This window comes from Pristis pectinata, chromosome 28 (genome assembly GCF_009764475.1).
Source record: "Pristis pectinata isolate sPriPec2 chromosome 28, sPriPec2.1.pri, whole genome shotgun sequence".
NCBI lineage: Eukaryota > Metazoa > Chordata > Chondrichthyes > Rhinopristiformes > Pristidae > Pristis > Pristis pectinata.
The window spans coordinates 24903542-24926474 of record NC_067432.1 but is presented as its reverse complement, the minus strand read 5'-3'; the positions used below and the strand labels follow the sequence as shown (position 1 = coordinate 24926474).

The 22933-nt window shown below is 45.7% G+C and overlaps 1 protein-coding gene across 1 annotated transcript in view; it reads right to left on the bottom strand.

The window, feature by feature from the left end:
• The window catches only part of LOC127583899 (calcium-binding mitochondrial carrier protein SCaMC-3-like), a 30874-nt gene extending 9256 nt beyond the window's left edge, over positions 1–21618 (bottom strand). Inside the window, exons 1-3 of the mRNA XM_052040288.1 lie at positions 21586–21618; positions 18129–18293; positions 2551–2700 (exon numbers count right to left, since the gene is read on the bottom strand). Coding sequence (XP_051896248.1) covers positions 2551–2700; positions 18129–18293; positions 21586–21618 — 348 coding nt within the window. The remainder of the gene's footprint in view (positions 1–2550; positions 2701–18128; positions 18294–21585) is intronic.
• Positions 21619–22933: the final 1315 nt, after the last annotated feature.

The following is a 22933-nucleotide window of genomic DNA, read 5'->3' as shown; positions in this document are numbered from 1 at the left end:
AAATAAAGTTACAGAGCAAACAGTGAAAGGAAACACAGTTAAGGACAATGATGGAGAACAGGGTGGCGGAGAGTGGTCTTGCTCTCTTCCTGCTGCTGAGAGCTTTCTTCCTCAGTTTAAACCATCCTGCCTGTTTCAGTCTCATTGACAAAGTGAATTATAGCCCCTACATTCAAATCTAATGTATTGAAATACATCACAAAAGGCAAGAGACCTGGGACTGCGCCCTGCACAATTCCAGTGAACTCAACCACCCCACCCCCTCCCTCCCTCTGTCTGTCATCACTGAAATTCCCATTGGCCATTGGCCTTTACTTTCAGCCCCTGAGCCAAGTCTTAAGCCAACTCAAGTTGCCATTTCCAGACCATTTACCATATGCCAGCCTGGTAAACTTGGCCTTTTCCATAACTAGACTAAATCCACCGATTTATGACCACTGCTTCCAAAAATATCTCCCACTGCCTCTCTCTCTAACTTCCCAGGTTTATGCCTTAAAGCAGTATCATTCCCTCCCTGTTTGAGTTTGCTGTGCACTGAGTTACTGTTTCTTACATACTTTAACCTTGCTGTTAATTCTGTTCATGTTGGGGTAGATGAAATCTCCTATTATCACTGCCTTGGACAATGATGGTAGGAGATTCTTGCACCACGGGAATTAGCCTGTATGTATGCTCTTCTATCTGCCCTGGAACAATTCAAGGTCTGACTCCCAATGACATGACTGCCCACTTTCTTGTTCCACACTTCAATCCACATGGCCTCATTTGTTGAACTTGCCAGCGCCTCCACAACTGGATAGATAGTCCTTTAAATATCACAGCTGCTGTGAACAGGACACTGTGAATAGTTGGTTTCCTGTGAGAAACCTTCACTGTTGTTTGAGCAGGTAAATGCAATACAGTTGCAACAGGGAACTTACAGAGTGAGCATTGCACAAGGGTCAACTTGCGCACCATGCACTCACCGTGAGATATACATCCTGTATAACACTCACAGAAGTCGTGGATACAATTTTGCATCACACACAAAATGCTGGAGGAGCTCAGCAGGTCCAGCAGCATCCATGGAGGGAAATGAACAGTCAATGTTTCGGGCCGAGACCCTTCATCAGGAAAATTTTGCATGCTGTGCGCACACTATACTTAAAAAGATTTAAACCCAGGTAGTGCGGGTAAGCATTGCAATACACAACAGAATTTCTAGCCCTCATTGGATTACAGGTGGTCTCCGCTCCAGAGAGAGAGGTCTGAGGGCCAATATATCAGCAGGGAAAGGGAAAGATGTCACTCTCACAGTTCCCCAAAGCCAGTGAAGGACTTTTGAAGAGTCCCCATTGTAATTTAACAGAGGTGGCATCCAATTTGCACACAGCAAGTTGTCAAGCAAGTCCTAGGGAAGGGGAATCGAAAACCAGAAGGCACAGGTTTAAGTTGAGGGGGAAAGATTTAAAGCTTGACCTGAGGGGCAACTTCTTGACACAGAAGGTGGTACGTATATGGAATGAGCTATCAGAGGAAGTGGTTGAGGCAGGTACAATAACAACATTTAAAAGACATTTGGACAGGTTCATGGATAGGAGGGGTTTAGGGGTACATGGGCCAAATACAGAGGATTAGCTTGGAGGGCATCTCGGTCAGCATGGATGAGTTGGACTGAAGGGCCTGTCTCCGTGCTGTATGACTCTGTGACTCTTGGACTTTAAATCGTCACAGCAGTGATTATGACCAGATCACCCTCGTTTTAGAAGAGCTGAAGGGAGGGATGATTCCATCATTTTTCTTCAAAAGAGGGGAAACAATGAATTTCCATATCCATTGGGAATAGGAAAGTCCTAGAAACACTGATAGGTGGCCAACTTCAATCAATTCCTTTCTGCTGTGTTTGTGCAGGTTGCTCTATCTGTGCCAGCTGCTCCAGTGTATGGTACACATGTGCACAGATATGTGGTGCCAATAAGTGGGCAACATTTTAATAGCACTTAGGCAAAAGTCACCTGTACAACTTTGCCCTGGGAGACACAAGAGGCTGTAGGTGATAGAATCTGGATGGACTCAACGGGTCAGGCAGCATCTGAGGAGGGAAATGGACAGTTGACGTTTCGGGTCGGGACCCTTCACCAGGACTGCCCTGGGGATCGTGCTTCGGTTTTCCACTGGTTAAGTCCTCCCGAGACTTTTCTGAGTGTCCATCTCATTTACCACGACACCTTCACTGCTGATGTTGCCCAAGCATTCTCCTCTCCATTTCTGCTGCTCTAAACTACTCCAACCAACCACCTGACGCCAGCCGGACCACCCCATGCACTGTGTTCAGTGCTGGCATAATGAGGCATTTGAGGAAGAGAAATATGCCTAGACCGGAGCCTCAGTCTAACGGTTTGACAATACAGTCCAGCATTCCCTCTAACCTGGTCCAGGGTGTCAGCCTAGATTTTTACTCTCAACTATCTGGTAGAGTTCGTCAGATCGTGCTAGCTTTGTTATGAATTAGGATTATGAGACAAAGTTTTCCCCAGAGAGGTTCTTCCTCTGGGTCACTGAGCCAGTCACCTGGTCATAAGCTAGAAACTTGATGCCAGTCTCTGGTGCTATTTTCACCACATTTATTCCATTGCCTCTCCAGAGTGAGATGTAGCCACCCTCCTTCACCATCACCTTCCAGCTGCCCAGCAGATCCACACGCTGTTTTATAGCATTGACCTAGAGAAAAGAGAAACAGAAAACCATTTACCCACACCTCCTAACCATTTACATTAAAATTCCTAATGCAGCTTTTACATCCTTATGGGCTATTATGTGGTGCTGTAGCATGATATTGTAAAGTGGTGCTGTATTCTGCTGTTGTGGTGTGTGCTGAAATGTGCTGCTGTAATATGGTGCTGTAACTAAGATGTTGTAATGTAAGTGCTGTAATGTTCTGCTGTAATATGGTGCTGTAATTATGATGTTGTAATGTGACCCTGTAATGTTTTACTGTAATGCATTGTCATGTGGTATTGTAATAAGCAGCTGTAATATGGTACTTTAAGGCAACATCGTAATAGAGGCCTAGAATTCCTCTGCCTTGATCCAGGAGTTGATATTGAGATTTTGAAAGGCATTTAGAAAATTGCAATACAATCACACAGAGTAAGTATGGTTTTATGAAAGCTAAAATGTGTTTGATAAATTTGTTAGAATTCTTTGAGGATGTAACATGCAGTATGGATAAAGGGAAACCAGTAGATGTTGGGAATTTTGATTTCCAAAAGACATTTATTAAAATGCCACATAAAAGGCTATTGCATAAGGGCTTATAGCACTGTGACTAATGCTTCAGCATTGGTAGACAATTGGCTGACAAACAGTGGGGTTATTTTCAAGTTGGCAAGCTGTAACCAGTGGTATGGCACAAGGAGCAGTACTGACTCCTCAACTAATTACAATCAACATTAATGACTTAGATTAGGAGACCAGCTACATTATAGGCAAATTTCCCGGCAATGCAAAGATGGATGGCAAAGCAAGTTGTGAAGAGGATGCCAAATATCTGCAAAGGGATAGGGACTGGTTCTGCGAGTGGCAGATGGGTTATGTAAGGTTATGCACTTTGGTGGGAAGAAGAGAGAAACAGAACATTGTTTAAATAGGTCGGGTGGTGTACTATGCGACAGGTACAGGAAGTAATTAAAAAGACATATAATTGAAAAGGAGGAGGTACTAGATGTCTTAGCAGGTTTAAAGGTGGATAAAGCCCCAGGCCTGATGAGGTGAATTCCAGGCTGTTGTGGGAGGCAAGGCAGGAGATTGCTGCGACTCTTGACATTTTCAAATCTTCTCCAGCCACAGAAGAGGTTCTGAATGACAGAAGGACAGTGAAAGTGGTATCTTTATTCAAGAAGGGAAGCAGGGATAAGCCAGGTCAGTGAGTCTAATATCAGTGGTAGGGTAATTATTAGAAGAATTTCTAAGGTACTGGATTAATCTCAATTTGAAGTGACAGGGATTAGTCAAGAATTGTCAGCGTGGCTTTAAGGCGAAGCCCTGACTGACTAATCTGATTGAATTTTTCAAAGAGATAATTAAATTTATTGATGGGGTAGTGTGGTTCAGGGACTTCAGTAAGCCTTTGACAAGCTTCCAGATGGGAGGCTGGTTCTAAAGGGAAGAGCTGATTTACGCAGTTCAGGCTGGCAAATTGGATCTAAAATTGGCTTTATAATGAGAGGCAGGAGCTGAAGGTGAAGGGCTGTTTTTGAGATTGGGAACCTGTGACCAGTGGTGTAACGCAGAGATTGGTGCTGAGACCCTCAACGCTTTTTATCTACATTAACAACCTGGAGGTGAATGTAAGAGATATGATTGTTAACGTCACAGATGGAGCTGTTGAAAGAAGGAGGGTAGTTTTTAGCTACAGATGAACAGAGAAATGGCAGATGGAATTTAATCATGAAAAATGATGGAGTGTGCATTTTGGGAAGAATAATAAGGCTAGAATACATGCAATGAATGGTGAGACCCTCAGAAGTACTGAGCTAGAGGGATCTGGGTGTACTTGTGTAAGGATCCCTGAAGGTGGCAGTGTAGGTAGATAAGCTGGTTAAGAAGGCATGCAGGATGCTTGCCCTCGTTAGTTGGGACACAGAATGTAAGAGCAGGGAGGTTATGGTACAAATATATAAAGCATTGGTTTGTGCTCAGCAAGAATACTGTGTGAAGTTCTGTTTGCCCCACTATCGGAAGGATGTGAGTGCACTAGAGGGGGTGCAGAGGAGATTTGCTTGGATGTTTCCCGGGATGAAGCTCTTCAGCCCTGAGGAGAGAGTGTGCAGGCTGGATATGTTTTGCTTGGAGCACAGGAGGCTGGGGTGAGAGAACCTGATTGGGGGGTGTATTCATAGTTGATAGTGAGAAACTATTCACCACAGCAGATGTCTATAACCAGATAACATGGGTTTAAGGACAGGGGCAGGAGGTTTAGAAAGGATCTAAGGAAGATTTGTTTTTCACCCAGAGTGTGCTTGAAATCTGGAAAACACTATGTGACAGAGGCAGGTGCTCCTGGACGATTTAAGAAGTATTTAGGTGAGCACTTGAAATGCTATGGCATAGAAGATCTACAGGCTAAGTGCTGATAAATGGGATCGGTATGGATCGTTAATGGCCAGTACAGACACCGGGAGCCAAAGGGCCTGCTGATTACTCTATGGATCTCTGAATGTTGGTCTTTATTGCTGAAAACATTCGAGCTTAGAAGTAAGGAAAGCCTGCTGCAGCTGTTGGTGAGCCCACTCCTGGAGCACTACTTGCAGTTCTGTTGCTTAGGGAAGGATATACCTGCATTGGAGGCAGTTCCCAGAAATTTATTTTCTGAAGGGACAGACTTAAGAGAAAAGATTGAACAGATTGAGTCCTTATTGGATCTTAGGTAAGTATATATTGAATCATATAAGGTTCTGAGGGCTGACAGATAAGGTGCGATGGGAATGTTTCCCCTTGGGGGGTATGTAGAACAAGGGGGCATAGTTTCAGAATGAATCTGAGATAGGGATAGGGATGAAAAGGAATTTCTTCTCCACAAGGGTTATGAGATTCTCTACCTCAGAGAATCTGAATCACTGAATGTATTTCAGGCAGAGATCAGAGCTCTGACTGCCCTCTAATACCCCTGCTTCCCTTCTTGAATAAACGTACCACATTTGCAGTCTTCCAGTCACCTGCTGCCTCACCTGTGGCCAGGGAAGATACAAAAATGTCTATCAGAGCCTGATAGACATAGGTTCCCACAGCAGCCTGTAATACCTCTCAATGTGCCCAAGGATTTATCTAAACCTAATGCCTCCACCTTTTCAATGATATATCTTCCTAACTACTTGCTGTACCTGTGAACTAACTTCCTGCCAACTCTGAAGGAGTCAGAGTTTAGGGGGAGCAGGCAGGTGAGATTAACGCTGGATTTATTGACTGGTAGACCTGCTGGAGGAGCAGTATGACCAACTCCTGGCTCCTGTCTCTTCTGTTCTTGTGCCCATTTAAAAGAGGGCTGCATGTCCCGCTAATGCTATTTTAACAGGTTGACAGAGGATTGTGGTCTTCCTTCACAATCCTCATGTAACAGCACTGTCAGGTTGTTTTCAAAAGAACTTGATGTTTAACAGTGATGTGCAGTTGTCAACCCCTGGGCTTGTTTTCTTCGGGGGTCTGGGTGACCTGGCAGAAGTATATAAGACGGTCAATATCTATTTCCCCCAGCACAGGGTTATCAAAAACAGGAGGGCATGGGTTTAAGGTGAGAGGGAGGAGTTTTGAAGGGGATCTGAGGGCTAACATTTTTACGCAGAGTGTGGTTGTTATCTGGAAGGTGCTGCTGGGGGAGGTGGTGGGATCAGACGCAATTACTAAGTTGAAGAGACAGTTAGACACTTAAATAGGCAAGGCCTAGAAGGATATGGTCCTAATTCAGGCAAATGGGATTGGTTGGGCATGGATGTGGTGTGCTGAAGAGCCCATTCCTGTGCTATACGTGACAATGACATAGGCTCTGCCCTTAAAGGGACGGGGTCACCACACCGTCCCTTTAAGGGCAGAGCCTAGGCTGCAAACTTTCCACAATGATGCTGTGAACAAAGAGAGGAGGGGGAGTTCCCATGATCACTGAGATAGGCCTGGAGGAGGTCACACAGGCAGCAGGAAAGAGGTCGCCCTAGGTGCTGGGCACAGAGGTCATCTAGGACACGGGGAAGTACACCGAGTGAGGGGGGAGAGTTCAGACAGGAGAGAAACTCTGCAGACCAGTACTGGAAGAACTACCCGATCTCACTGGAAGTGTGGAGCTGAGGGGCTCAGCACCTAACACTGGCTCATCACACATGCCGGTCGTCCTCTGGACATGACAGGGTTCTGTTCCTGTGAACTGTTCCCAACCCAAACAGTTCGCAAGTCGGAAATGTGGCTGCAAGTGGAGTTCCCAGGTAGCAGAAGATTCCTAAAACCCCACAGCCCCCAGCAAATCCATCCCGCCGGTCTCCCAAACGCTCCGTCATGTACCGGCTGTACGTAAGTCGGGCGTTCCTAACCTGTGGAGGACCTGTATAGCTGTCGGGTGGAGCTCGAAGAACAACCTGTCAAAAAGTCCTCCCTTTGTGCACACACACACACATGCACACAAACACACACACATGCACACACGCACACACACACACATGCACACAAACACACACACATGCACACACGCACACACACACACATGCACACAAACACACACACATGCACACACGCACACACACACACATGCACACACACACATAGACACACACACAAATGCACATAGACACATATGCACACAGACACATACACACACAAATGCACACACACACACAAATGCACAGACACATACACACACAGACACACACGCAAACATACACACACAAACACACCCACCCACAAACACACCCACACATACACACACATACAGACACACACACACAAATGCACAGACACATACACACACATTAACACACACAGATACACACACACAAACACACCCACACAGAGCTGCAGTCGAGCTCTTATAACAATGTGCCAAACCACAGAACTGTGGAATTGTAATACAGTGCTACACTGTAGTGTTCTGGTATTGTGATACAATGCTGCACTGCAGTGTTGGGACTTTGCAAGGCAATACAATGCTGGGGTGTTGCAGCATTGTTATACAGTGCTGCACTCAGTGTTATGCTATTGTAAAACAATGCTTTGCTGCTATTCTGTGTTATTGTAATGCACTGCTACACTGCAGTGTTGTAGTTTTGTAATACAGTGTATTCCATTATCATGCTAGTGTAACACAGAACTATACTGCAGTGTTGTGGTATTGTAATACAGTGCCACAATGCAGTGTTGAACTACGGTAAAACAGTGCAATCTGCAATGTTGAGGTATCATAATACAGTACTACGCTGCTGTGTTGTGCTGTTGTAATGCAGTACTATACTGTTGTGGTATTGCGTTACAGTGTACTCCAATGTTAGGTTATTGTCATACATTGCTACAGTCGAGTATTGTATCATGGCAATACAGTACTATACTGCAGTAATATGCTATTGTCACACTGTACTATACTGTAGTGTTGTGATATTGTACTACAGCATACTCCAATGTTATGGCAGTGTTATTACAGTGCTGTAATGCAGTGTTATGGAATTATAATACATGCTGTACTACAATGTTGTGACACTGTAATGCAGTGTTGAACTGAATGTTGTGAAGTCTTGTTGCAGTATGTGTATTGTGACCTTTTAAGGTGAAGTGATAAGAAAGGTTTGCCAGGCACCCACACAGTCAGCAGATGCACCAGTGTACGTGTCACTCAGCTGGAAGTCGGTTGCTCATATGTTCTCCAAACAGCTCACTGGGCAACGCTCATATCCCCGATCTAGTGCAGCATGGCATCAAAAGGGGACAATGTTTTCCTAAATGTGGAAGATCTCAAAACAATTTTACTTAGAGGCAAATGTCACTCAGAGCAGAAAGGTTTTCAAGCCTGTGTTGTGTTAGGAGCCCATAGCCAGAATCTCAGGTGTCTCGGCAAGAGAGATATAAATTAACAGATTCCACAATCTATTCCATTATTCTGTTATCTTGTACAAGAAGGGGTTTGCTTGTGCTGGAATCTGGAAGGTCGACTGTCCATGATCAGTCATGATGGCTATAGAAATGGAAGGGCTCCCATCCTCTGTGCATCAGCCAGTGAATCAGGAGGGGGAGAACTTTGAATAGATCATTGTTAAGTTGCATTCGGTCTAAAAGTAAAATGCAAACACCTGGCTCTATAGATAAGGAAAGAGGTTTGGCAAAAATAAGTTTGAAGAGGCATGTTATAACTATACCGGAAATCACAAAACGACCGGAGATGTAGGGCAGCTGGAAGGGAGAGACACTGAAGGATCAAAAGGACAATTTGTGCTGGCATACTTGGTGCTATGGTGAAGTTTGGACAATGGGTCACCCAGAGATGGGCAAAGAAGCTGATTGCCACCAAAAGTGCATTCATTAGAGCAGCCCCAAGGTAGTCTGGGAGATGATAGGAGTCATAGGGTCATACAGCACGGAAACAGGCCCTTTGGCCCAACTGGTCCATGCCAGCCAAGATGCCCATCTAGGCTTGCCCCATTTGCCCGTATTTGGCTCATACCCCTCTTTGTTGCCTCATGCTTGTACCAGCCAGCCGTCTGTGAGACTGGTGGATGTTGGTGTACAAAGGTGTCCTTGTACACCGGTCAAGGAAACATGCAGATGCAGAAAGCAGTTCGGAAGGTAAATGGCATGTACAAGAGCAGTGATGACTTATTACAATTATACAGTGTTGGTGAGACCACATTGGAAGTAATGGATGAAGTTTTGGCCTCCTTATCTGAGAAAAGACTTACTGGGCAAAGAGCGGCTACAATAAAGGCTCACCAGCCAGATTGTGGGACTGTCATGTGAAGAGAGATTGGGTCAGCTAGGTCTGTATCCATATTTTGTATTGATGTCGGAGGAGAGCAGAGTACCTGGGGAAACGCACGCAGTCACAAGGAGAGCGTGCAAACGCCACATAGAAGGCACTGGAGGTCAGACTAGAACCTCGGTCGCTGGACCTGTGACAACCATCCCACGTTTGGAAGAATAAGAGGGGAGCTCATTGAAATGTAACAAATTCTGACCAGGAAAGAGAGAAGCAGGGTGGATGCTTCCCAGTTGACCACCTCATTCCCCGGAACCAGATCCAACATGGCTTCCTTCCTCAATCACCATGTTGCCAGCCATGGAGAACATTCTCCTGAACCCACTGCAGCAAGTCCTCCTTCTTCGCCCTGTTCCTCTAACAGTATTTTGATCAGTTTGGGGGGGGGGGGGGGTTATTGAACTCAAGTTCTTGCACATTTCTGTGACTTTCCTGCGGATTTCACCCTCTAACACCTCTGCCTGCTAGTCTGTGGAATATCCCCAACAGTGTGACAGCGCCACTCTTTCTTCTTCACTGTAACCAAATGGATTTTGCACTGATCTCTGAAGAACATCCTCTCTCTCCAGCACCAATAGTATTGTATCTGCCCTAGCAGGCCATATTCTGGAGTGCGCTTCTTCAGGATGTGGTTTCCCCAGAGACCCCGTACCTGAAGATTCCTGCACTTCCTGCCTGTTCCTGACCTTCATGGGCACCCGCCCACTTACTATTCTGTAGAGATGACCTCCCCTGAGCCTCAGGGTCATTGACAGCGCTCTCCATTTGCCTGTCTAAACCTGTCATCATCTTGTACACCTCGAATCTCCTCTCAACCTTCTTTGCACCGTGGAGAATAATCTCAGTCTGAGCTTGTATCTGAATTCCCCAGTTCCTGGAAATGTTCTACAAAATAACTTAACACCCTTCCTGAAGTTGGTGACCTGCAGTAGGGAGAATACTCCAGTTGTGGCCTAACCAGTGTCTTAAAAAAGCTTTACATAAACTCTTTGCCTTTATCAATGACTTTCAGGATCTTGTGTTCTCTACTAACTGCTTTCCTATGTCCTGTTACATCAATTTATACCCCAGCAGGATAAAAAAGGCCTTCCTCCCTTATAGGACTTTGTATTCCTGTCTATCTTTGTCCGTTTCCATAACTATGCTAAATCTGATTGAATTATTTTTGCTGCTTCCAATCCCATCCTCTCCACTTGCCCAGATCCATATTTCATCCACTTTTATATTTCTTAATGATATAGAAGGAGAACTTTCAGGCAAGCCCATTGCCCTACTTATTTCCCTGAAATCTATTCTCCCAATGCATAGCATTTAACATCCTCTGATTCTCCCATCTACACTTTGGATCGTTGAGTCGTTGAGATGTGGGAGGAAACCCGAGCACCCAAGGGAAACCCACACAGTCACAGGAAGGACATGGAAATTCCCTACAGACAGCACCGGCAGTCAGGATTGAACCTGTGCCTCTCGAGCTGTGAGACAGAGGCACTGCACTGCCCATTGTACGACTCCTCCCTAAATCTAGATACAGAACCACCCAATCTCTTGGGCTTAATATGTAAGAAATCATCTTGAATGCATTTCAAGAAATCTGCACCTTTTATCTGCCCTTTTCTCTCTACCATCCCACCTAACATTAGGGTAGAAGAACTCTTCGAAGTAGCAGCATTAAGGCTGCACTCCTCAGAAGTTTGTCCAGCTCTTTGCTCTTTTACCTCCCTGTGACTTTGCTCGGAGTCAGCAGAAATGTTATCACCACGGATGAGTTCCACAGCTGGACCATAGTACCTCATCTTTTGATTTTTTAAGCATACTATTCCTCCTCACAGCTCAATTGGTTCCTCAACAAATAATTCTTTAGCCAATATCTTGCACCACTCTCCATCTTGGCCAAAAACATTGAATGCTGTGTTGCTATTCCTGTCCATTCTCAAGGCACGTTTCAGTAGTGGCTGCATGATCACACTCACACCAGTCTGTCAGTGCCCTTGTAATTTATGTACAAGCAATTCAGCATTGCCAAACTTCCTTGCTTTCTTTTTTCCAACCTTTGCTTCCTCTCTTCCAGAATCATTCCTTTATCTTCCCAAGTCATTCACTAAATCGCGTTGTTGTCTCTCCACATTCTGCCTTTCATCCCTGCACTCCTACCAATCTGGTTTAAATCCATTTCAACAATATAACTAAATCTTCCCCCGAGGATATTGGGTGAGATGCAACCTGTCCATCTCATACATTTCCACTTTCCCTGGAAAGATTTCCAGTTTCCCAGGAAGGTCAAACCCATCATTTTGCATCATCTCTTCAGCTACACTTAAGTTTTCACAATCATCCCACTTCTGCCATTACATGAGGAATGGGGAGTAATCTCATTATTGAATGAAAGTTAAAAGAAAACTGAAGATGCTGGAAATATGCAGCAGGTCAGGCAGCATCTTCAAGAGAAAGAGAGACAAACACTCTTAGACCATTCTGATCATTACATTTGAGGTCCTACTTTTTCAACTCCTCCCTTGAGCCATCTTTCTACCTAGGATAATGATACAGATGTTCAAGGACATCTGGTTGTTCAAGGACTTGGCGCTAGATGTAGTCTCTGAGGAACCATCACCGTCTCCAGTATTCAGACTCTCTCACAAGAACACAAGACAATAGAAGCAGGAGTAGGCTACCAACGCACTCAAGCCTGCCCCACTACTTACCTCTCAGATCTCCTTTAAACATCCTCTCTTGCACATTAATTCTAGGCCCTTTAATTTTAGATACCCCTACCATGGGAAACGGACCCTGGCTATCTACCCTGTCTATGCCTCTCGTAATTTTATACACCTCTATCATGTCACCTCTCAGCTTCCTTTGCTCCAGGGAAAGCAGACCCAGCCTATCCAATCTCCACTTATAACTCAAGCCCTCCAATTCGGGCAACATCCTTGGAAATCTTTTCTGCACCCTCTCTAGTTTAATCATATCCTTCCTACAGTGTGATGACAAGAATTGCACACAATACTCCAAGTGTGGCCTAACCAATGGTTTGTACAACTGTAAGATGACGTCCCAACTCTTGTACTCAATCAGCCAATGAAAGCAAGCATGCCCTACACCTTCCCCAGCACCCCAGCTACCCGTGTTCCAGTGTGGGTGGCATGCTTCTACTCCAGCACAATTCACATGGTCCACCTCCCTGATCCTGAAGGAAAATGGCCTGCTCTCACATGGCGTCTCCCTGCTTGTTCAGGGAAGTGATCTGCCGGAGAGAAATCTGCATGGAGCAGCGGGAGGTCTTCATGTGTTGCATTCCTGTGTCTTGAGCAGATTGCTGGTCTCTATGCAACGATCTGCTGCTGTCCAACAACAGCATCATGCTGCCCCCTGGTGGCCCATCACTGTCCCCAAAAAATTTCATGTGGCAGAAACCAGACCTCAACGTGGTCCCTGTCACTGAACCAGCACACGTTACGTGATGCAACTGATGCTAAACACTTGCAAGAAAATGCACAGCATCTGGAGGTCTCCACGATCCAACACAACCACGTGCCTCGTGGAGATGGGCTCCTCCCACACTCCTTGGCATCTCCTGCATTCTGCCAGGCGCATGTGAAAACATGCTCACCATCTTGTGATGCATCCAAATCAGTCTCATCATGAAAACATCTCAATCCTCGCCTGAGTCCTGTGGGTTGGGATGGAGAGCCCACAGCAGGTTTCCAATGCCTCCTCAGCCTGCCAGTACCTGGTGTATCTAGCTCCCTGTGATATGTGTCCTTCTAACCAATGTCCCTGATCCCTCAAGGGTCACAGTTATAATGAATGCCTGTCCAGTTAAGGTGCTGACTGACACATTGCAGATCGCTCGGTGTCGGATGGCCGTATGTGGTTGAGCAGATGTTCAGTGTGGCTCCATTGGGAAGCTCCGGTACCATTCTGTAGATGTTCACCACAAGCTCTTGCTGATTCCTGGGGAAATGTCTAGCACAGGGACATGGAGAGAAAGCTGCCAGTGATAACGGCCAGTTGCACAAGATGGCCGATACTGATGGACAAGGACGGACTGCACTTCAACTGGGTGGTGATCCAGTGTTGCTTTTGGTGATCCAGTGTTGCAGAAGCTTTCGGCGCAGTGTGAGCATCTCTCCACCGACTGGTACAGCAACAGTGTCGGGCACAGGGACCACATTCCCATTAGTCTGGGGTCAGGCCCATTGATGGACAGCCAAGGACGGTTCCCTGGACCCTGAAGCTGCAGGTGGAGGAGGAGCTGCACATGTTTGAACAGAACGGGGTGTTGGTGAAGGTCCAACACACAGAGTGGGCAACCCCAACAGTGGTGGTCCCTGAGGCAGATAAAACTGCAGGGATGAATGTTACCCTGAACAGAACCATTAAACCTTAACTGTTTCCCTTTCCACAGCTGCTGCCTGACCTACTGAACTTCTTCTGTTTTTATTTCAGATTTTTATGACAATAAAAGACTTTACAGAACCCCCAAAGCCAAGTGGACTGTGATTAGCTTGGAGAGTAAGGGGATATTGAAACTTAGTGTGTAGATTCACCCTACCAATCTAGTTCCCATACTCCGTGGGAACTGACTGTTCTACAATAACTTTCAGAGAGCAGATAAGACAACTTAACCAGAGCTCTGGGTGGTTGAGAAACGGGGGAAAGCCGATTAGAAACAATTTGTGTTCAAATCACAGAGGTTTGGTAGAAGCATTTGAAATGGTGAATGGGTTTGAGAAAGTAAATTAGGAACAATTGTTTTCAATAGTGGAAGGGCCGACATCCGACAGGGACAGATTTAATTGGCCAGAGCTGACAAAAGGAAAGTACTTCAAAGATGCTTTACTGAAAAAAGCAAACTGGATAAATACTTGAAGAGGGAAAATGTAGCATCATGGGGAAAACGAGGGAGGATGGGTCTCTCTGGATGGTTCTTTCAGAGAACCAATCATCTATTTCTATCTATTTCCTGCACCTCAGCCCTTCTGCTGCAGGACACAGCACTGCATTCCCCACCTTATTTTCTGTTTGTATCAGCGCTCACCAGTTCTGTCTGCTGTCATTTTGGTTCACTTTTTCTCCTTTCTCTTTATTTTTTGTATAGTCTGTCCTTCTGAACATGTCTCACAGACTTACCATTAGTAACACATTACACAGGACAAGCAACTTAATCTGATTTTAACTGCGCCTTGATTGCCACATGAAGTCACCTGGTCTTGACCTATCAGAGATATTCCCTTTGTTCCACCCATCCCCCTCCCCCCTCTGTCTCGGCTACATAAACTAATTTAATTCTCTCCTTCCCAGTTCTGATGAAGGATCCCAGACCTGAGACGTTAACCCTGTTCTCTTTCACATGCTGTTGAGTGTTTCCAGCTTTGGTGTTCTTAAGCCACTTGAACACCTTGGTGAAATGACCCCCATACATTCATGTATCAAACTATAAGTTTCGACAACTTCATCAGAAAACATATTATTATCATTGGTGTTGAGGGGATAAATTTACAATCAACTTTTAAAAACAGGAAGAAAATGCATATATTTTCAGTTAGGACGTGGATTTTTTTTAAAGCAGAAACAGGAGAAAAAAACAGAATCCAGCATAGCTTCTGAAAAGGAAGTAGATAAAAATTTGGAAAAAAATATTGAAGTGTGTGAGGGCCAGGAAATGAGATGAAGTGAAGAGCAGGGAGAGGAGTACCACTGAGCAAAGCAGGTCCTCCTTGGGTTACAAACGACCGACTTATAGAGAGCCCCTACATGTAAAGGTGTGTTTGGGACACTGGCGGGATGGATTTGCTGGCCATAGCAGGGCTGCAGGCACCTTCTGCCAGGTGGAAATGGGGCTTTTCCATGTGCCTTCTCCCCCCTACCACTTAAGCTGCAACAATCAGGGCGGGGTCAAACCAAGCAGAGCCGGGAACGCTGAGCACTCACTCACTGAGTCAGTGAGGCCGGCTGGTGGCCACTCTTCCAACACCTGCCCGCCCTCCCACCACCGCTCTCTCTGTTCATTTCCGACGTGAAAAATTCGGGTTCCGAATAATTCTAAGGAATGGAACCCTGTCGTGATCCGAGGACTGCCTGTAGTTCCTTTCTTTGGTTAAATGTTCATTCCATTCTAATGGCAGTTTTGAAAAGTTTTAATTGGGAGATGGTGAGCAATTGTGCCCACAGGGGTGAATTGGAATGGAGGGACAAAGTGATTTGGGAAACTGAAGAAACGTAACACGGAGGAGAAATTATCATCAGAACTTTACTAAAGGAGAGGTCATGTTAAAAAGGAAGTCACAGTATACAGAGAAGTAAAATATGAAAGAATTGTAAAATACTACAGGGCACGTGAGAGGGAGCTTAAAGGAGATTTGTGAGTCAAGTCTTTTTACACAAGAGTGTGGAAGGTGCCTGGAACATGCTGCCAAGGGAGGTGGTGGAAGCAGACACTCTAGTAACATTTAAAAGGCATTTGGACAGACACATGAACAGGTTGGGATTAGAGGGATACAGATCATGTTTAGGCAGATGGGATTAGTTAGATAGGCATCATCCCAGGGAAGGGGAACTAAAAACCAGAGTGCATAGGTTTAGAGTGAGAGGGCAAAGATTTAAAAAGGACCTGAGGGGCAACTTCTTCACGCTGAGGGTGGTGCGTAAATGGAACGAGCTGCCAGAGGAAGTGGTTGATGCAGGTATAATAACCACATTTAACAGACACTTGGACAGGTACACGGATAGGAGGAGTTTAGAGGGATAAGAGCTAAATGCAGGCAAATGGGACTTGCTTGGTGAGCACCATGGTGGGCATGGATGAGTTGGGCCCAAGGGCCTGTTTCCGTGATCTATGACTCTATCATGGCCAGTACAGACATGGTGGGTTGAAGGGCCTGTGCCTGTGCTGTACTATTCTATGTTCTGTGTTTTAATTCAGGGAAAGCGTAAGGAGGATGAGGGGGTGGAGGGCTGGGTTAGTAAGTTTTCAGATGACACTAAGATAGGCGGTGTTGTGGATAGTGTGGAGGGCTGTCGGAGAGAGAATATTGATAGGATGCAGAGCTGGGCTGACAAGTGGCAGATGGAGTTCAATCCGGAGAAGTGTGAGGTGGTACACTTTGGAAGGACAAACTCCAGGGCAGAGTACTGGGTGAATGGCAAGGTACTTGGCAGTGTGGAGGAGCAGAGGGATCTGGGGGTTCATATTCACAGTTCATTGAAAGTTGCCTCACAGGTGGAAAGAGCAGTTAAGAAGGCCAATGGGATGTTGGCTTTCATAAATCGCGGGATTGAGTTTAAGAGCCGCGAGCTAATGATGCAGCTTTACAAAACTCTAGTTAGGCCACACTTAGAGTACTGTGTTCAGTTCTGGTCACCTCATTATAGGAAGGATGTGGAGGCATTGGAGAGGGTGCAGAGGAGATTTACCAGGATGCTGCCTGGATTGGAGAGTATTGAATATGAGGAGAGGCTTAAGGTGCTAGGGCTTTATTCACTGGAAAGAAGGAGGATGAGAGGAGACATGATAGAGGTATATAAAATATTGAGAGGAATGGATAGAGTAGACAGTCAGCGCCTCCTTCCCAGGGCACCAATGCTCAAGACGAGAGGTCATGGCTTTAAGGTTATGGGTGGGAGGTTCAGGGGAGATGTCAGAGGGAGGTTTTTCACCCAGAGAGTGGTTGGTGCATGGAATGCACTGCCTGGGGTGGTGGTGGAGGCAGATACGTTGAACAGGTTCAAGAGCTTGTTGGATAGGCATATGGAGGAATGTGAGATAGAGGGATATGCGGGAGGAAGGGGTTAGGTAGTGTGAGGGTGGTCTGATGGACTGCACAACATGGTGGGCCAAAGGGCCTGTTTTGTGCTGTATGGTTCTATGGAGATAGGATTATATTAGGCAGGCTCAATGGAACAGTTAGAACTGGGAGACCTCTGTAAATCACTCCAGTATGAAGGGCAGTAAACTTGTTTCTCACCACTCTTCTCACATGACCTGTACATAGATGAAAAACACGATGATGCTGGAGGAAAGCAGCATCCATGGAGAAAAGCAGGCAGGCGGTCAACGTTCCGGGTCAGGACCCTTCTTCAGGACTGAAGATAGGAAAAGGGGAAGCCCAATATATAGGAGGGAAAAGCAGAGCAGTGATAGGTGGACAAAAGAGGGGAGGCGGGGTGGGCACAGGGAGGTGATAGGTAGATGCAGGGAAGAGATAGTGATCGGCAGGTGTGGGGGAGGAGGGGAGAGCAGACCCACCGGAGGATGGGTCAAAGGTAAGGAGAGGCAAAAAAAGGGGCAGAAAAAAGAGAGATAAGCTAGGAAAGGGAAGAAAAGAAGAGGCATGTGTGGGGGGGGGTGTGGGAGGGAAGGGAAGGGGTGTGGGGGTTACTTAAAGTGGGAGAATTCAATGTTCATGCCGTTAGGCTGCAAGGTTCCAAGATGGAAAATGAGGTGCTGTTCCTCCAGTTTGCGCTTGGAATTCTCCCGGCAGTGGAGGAGGCCGAGGACTGACATATCAGTGATAGTGTGGGAGGGGGAGTTGAAGTGACTGGCAACGGGGAGATGCAGGTCGAGGTTCCAGACAGAGTGCAGGCGTTCTGCAAAACGGTCACCTGGATTCCAGCATCTGCAGCCCTTTTTTTTCTCTCATGTTACCTGTACGTAGATCTTGAGCCGGTCCAGAGGAGCAGTCCATGTTCGGGACACGGCACCCGCCACTGCTCCTGCCACCAGGTGCTTCCACCAGGTTCCAAGTGTTTGATTAAACGACGTCTCAGGAAATAAGGTCTCACTGAAAAGCCCAGAGTTGTGGTACTTAAGCTGGAACCAAGAAAGTGTACATTAGAAGAGGATCCACGCTTCCCTCCTCCAAACTACTATGTTGTATTTCGAATTTGACGAGGGCCTCTGGGCCATGTGTGGATTTCAGACTGGGACCGTGAATGCTTCCCATTAACACCCAGCAGAAGGAGCAGGTCACCCTCCAGAAATCCATCAGAACTAATAACACGTAACTCACCTCCTTCTAATCTTTGACTTTGCCTCACATTTTCTTGGTGTTTGAGTCAGGGTTACATGATCAGGTCAAAAGGCATAGACCAGATGGAGTCACAGAGTCATCGAGAGACATGTCACGGAAACAGGCCCTTCGGCCCACTGAGTCCTTGCCGACCATCAACCACCCATTTATGCCGATCCTACATTAATCCCATTGATTGATGTTTTGCACCTAGCTCCCAAAAACTTCTCTGCACCCGTTTTTTCAAATGGGCATCACTGAACAGTTCTCCTGCAGAACTCCTGCATGTACAATCAAACCACCCTACACAAGTACCACCATTTCCCACTATACAACCATCATAATCTCCACCTATATATGTATATATATATATGTGACTTCCTACCCTATCTGATAAGCATTCACTATCCAATTGCACTACATAAACTTCACTAACTAAATCCCCCACAGAAATGCAACCATCCAATCCCACTGCACACATAATCTTCTCCTACACACTACAATCTCCAAACCCTTCCGACACACACACCACTGTCCAATGCTCATGAAGCCAATAGACTAATGAATCTCACTGTTTACACTCCACCATTTTTCTACACACACTCCACTAGCCAACGTCATGAGCACACCTTGATGCCCAGACCCCAACAACGTACCCATTGGGACATGAAGCAGAGCTCACTTCCCAATCCTCTTTCATACAATCCATAAACCCCTGCTACACCCCAATACCCCCAACACCCCTCCCTCACTGTCCCCAATATACACTCAACACACTATCCACTAAAAAAGCGCACTATTTTCCTTAGCTTATGCCAACCTGCCCCATTCACACACAGGCACCAGCATCTAAACCCCTTACCCACACAGCGTGCTCGGTATCCAATCCACCTACATTGACCCTACCATTCAATCACATCACACATACACCACTATCTAAACCTTCTAATCACATCACTATGTCTAATCTCCAACCCACAGCTCTATACCCAACCTCTTACCACACCTCACTATCTTCTCACCCACACTCATAGATGAAGGGAAGCTGGATTAGCAAGGAAAGGGTTAGACAATTTAGAGACCAAAATGGCAACATTGGTGTGCAGCTTTAAGAAGTTTGTGAAGTTCTGAATGAATACTTTGCATCTGTTTTTATGGAAGGGGTTGGGATGGAGTGAGGGGGGACCGATGTAACCATTGTTACGAACTAAGAAGAACGTGAAGTATGAGAAATGATAAACACAGAGAGGGAGGGAGGGAGAGAGAGAGAGAGAGAGAGAGGTGGGGTGAGACATATTAAGAGGTCTGCCATCTTTAAACATGGATAAATTGCCAAGCTAGGAAAAAACGTATCCCATGCACTTAAAAGAAGCAAAGGAAGAAATGATGCAAGAACTAACATTTTCCAGTGCTCTTGGGCAGTCAGCACTCCCTTCCATGCAAGCCAGTTCACTCAGATGTAATCAGTTCTTCTCTGACTTCCTCTGTCTTTAGTTATTTCCTGCCATAGAATTACAGCATCATAAAGGAAGAGGCCATTCGGCCCATTGGGTCAGCCCTGGCTTTTCATTCAATTCTCCATGCTCCTTCCCCAACTCACAGCAGATTTTACCCCAATTTCTTCTTGAAGGCAGTTGTTGAACCTGTTTCCACAGTTTCCAAACATAACCCAACCATTGCATGAAAATGTTTATTCTCATGTTGCCTCTTGACTCATTTACCATTCACTGTAAATCTTTTCCCTCCTGATATGAATCCTACAGCCATTGGATCCAATTTCTCCTTACGTATTCTATCTAAACATATTGTTTGAATCACCTCCGTGAAACCTTCCTTTAGCCTTTGCTGCTTTAAGTAGAGAACTGACTTTTTATAGAAAATATTATAAATCGTAAAACCATAAACAAAAGTAGACCATTCAGTCCATATCCATAAACCAGCTCTGTGTCGAGATGGGATTAGTGTAGGTGGATGCTTCATGGCCAGTATGGTTTCTGTGGGCCAAAGAGCCTGTCTGACTCTAGTCGCTTTCTTCCACTTGTGTCTATCCAACAATGTTACAGATGTTTCCGTTGACAGGTACAATGCAAAGTGACAAATCAGCTTAGGCAAAACATTAATCCATTCAGGTAGTGAACTGACCAAACAGAGTTGTACAGTCAGCTTCTTGCTACATTCACAAATCTCAGATATTGTAACAGCTCCATTTCACCGTGTTAGTTCTTGATTGAATATCTTGGGTACAGTTTGGGGGGCAGGTTAGGGCTTCCCAGCTGGTCTGTTCCTCCTCTGGCCCCATGAGAAGCTACTCGTTCCCTCTAATGCTCATGCTGCCTTCACTATAAAAATCTGCAAGACACACCCTGATAGTGCCAGTGTTGGTTACCCGTGTTATCGTGAGAAAGGTCCTCCATGACTTCAGGCACTTTTCTGTCACAGTGTGATCGTCTAGATAGTGTCAGGTGTCTTCTCCTTGCCATTGCCTTTCTCCTTGGCCGGCTGTAGCTCTCCGAACGTCTGGCGGTGCTTTACCAGCAAGGAAGTACAACTCTCAAAGTGTATTTATTTCTGCAACTGTCACTCAGACCAGGTCGGTGGTTTATCCTGGGCAGAATGCATCCAGACTGGGTAACCATACTTAACATGGACAGTAATCTAGGGCAACCTGAGGTGGATGGGCTCCACATGTTGAATTTACAGCAACAAATTTTGAAATTTTGCTCAGTACCCAACTCTGAGACATTGAAGTACATTATAAAACCGATAGTGGTCCTAGCACTAAACCTTGGGGATCTCCCTCTAATCTAATAAAAAAGCCCCTCTAATCTAAAAAAAAAGCCAAGACCATAATTTTCTGTCTTGTTCCTAAAAGCTCCTTCAGGTTAACTGGCCACTGTTGATTACCCCTAGTGTGTAGATGAGTGGTAGAATCTAGGATGAATTGATGGAAATGTGAGAAAATAAGTTACAGGGAAAATTAGTGGGAACTGGCTTTGCTCTGTGAGCTGGCATATAGACAATGGGCTGAAGTGGCCTCCTATGTGGTAAGGAAATATAGAAATACAGAACATCGACTGAATTGCCCTCATTCACCTTATCAATAAACGAATCCATTTGTTCCGACATGATTTTGCCTTAACATATGCCATTTCTCCAGCAAGAAAAGGGGAAGTAAGTGCTTTATTGACTATCTGGGTCAAGTGCGGATCAATCTCAATCCACCCAGTTTTGGAAATTAGATCCCTCCCTCTCTGAAATATTAAACCAGCTTGGTCCACACAGTCATCAATGCACATTCAGCCTTACAAAGAGCCCACAGAAAACAAGTTGGAGTAAAATCTAATATTGTTACCTCATCATCAGTGTCAAATAGAACTGATCTAGAATTTAAATAAAAGAAAATGGAATTCATTGGGATGGAAACTTTAACCGATGGCTTCCACTTCTGAAGTTTCAGGATGAAATACATCTGAAAAGCAGTTTTGTTGTTATCTGTTGTTGAACACTAAACCTGACTGTTTAGAAGAACAGAGAGCAGGTTGTTGAAAAAGGAGTCAGAGCAGTCACACCTCACAATACAATCCCTGAGCTCACAGATCGCCTGAGTGACCTCAGCATGACATCAGCCAGCTGTCAGCATCACAACACATTGCTTCAGCCCAGCCAATCAGGCAAGGGGGTATGCAGTGGGAAGGGGAGGGGAGGGGAGGAGAGAGGTGTCCGAGATAAGGAACAGCGGAAGAGGAATATAACCCAGAGAGTAGTGGAGATGAGGGGGATGCCGCCTGGGATGGAATGCTTCTGTCATGAGGAGAGACTGGATAGGCTGGGGTTGTTTTCCCTGGAGTAGAGGAGGCTGAGGACAACCCTGTAGAGGTGTACAATTTATGAGGGACCAAAACTGAAGAAGTTATTGTCTCACTGCATTTGGCATCTATGTCCACCAGCTGAGATCCTGGAGCCCACAAACACTAGGGACAGCATCTGTGTGCAGTGAATCATCAGAGCAGCCTTCAGTAAGTGACCAGATGACTTTCATGCCAGCTTCACAGATGGTGAGGCTGCCGCCCAGCCCTGCTCCAGAGGATTACATTGGGTGGCCTACAGTTGAATATGCAATATTGAGATGCGCAGGGCATTGTCTGGAAGCCTGATAACCTGTGTGAGTCATCTGGGGACCTGGACGAGTTCATCGCTAAACTAGCACAGAGCTTTGCATGGAGTCTGCAGTTGATTGATTCCAACATGAAGTGGCAGACAGTTCCATCAATCACGGCACAGTCCAACGGTAGAGGTCAGAGTCTCCACTGAAGCACAGGCAGGAGCCATCCAATTGCTGAGTGCTGCAGTGTCCGTTGCACCAGCCTTCATCCCCTGAACTGCCAAGAGTTGGCCAGATCAATGTGACGATGCTGTCTGCTGCTCACTCCTTGGGGAAGAG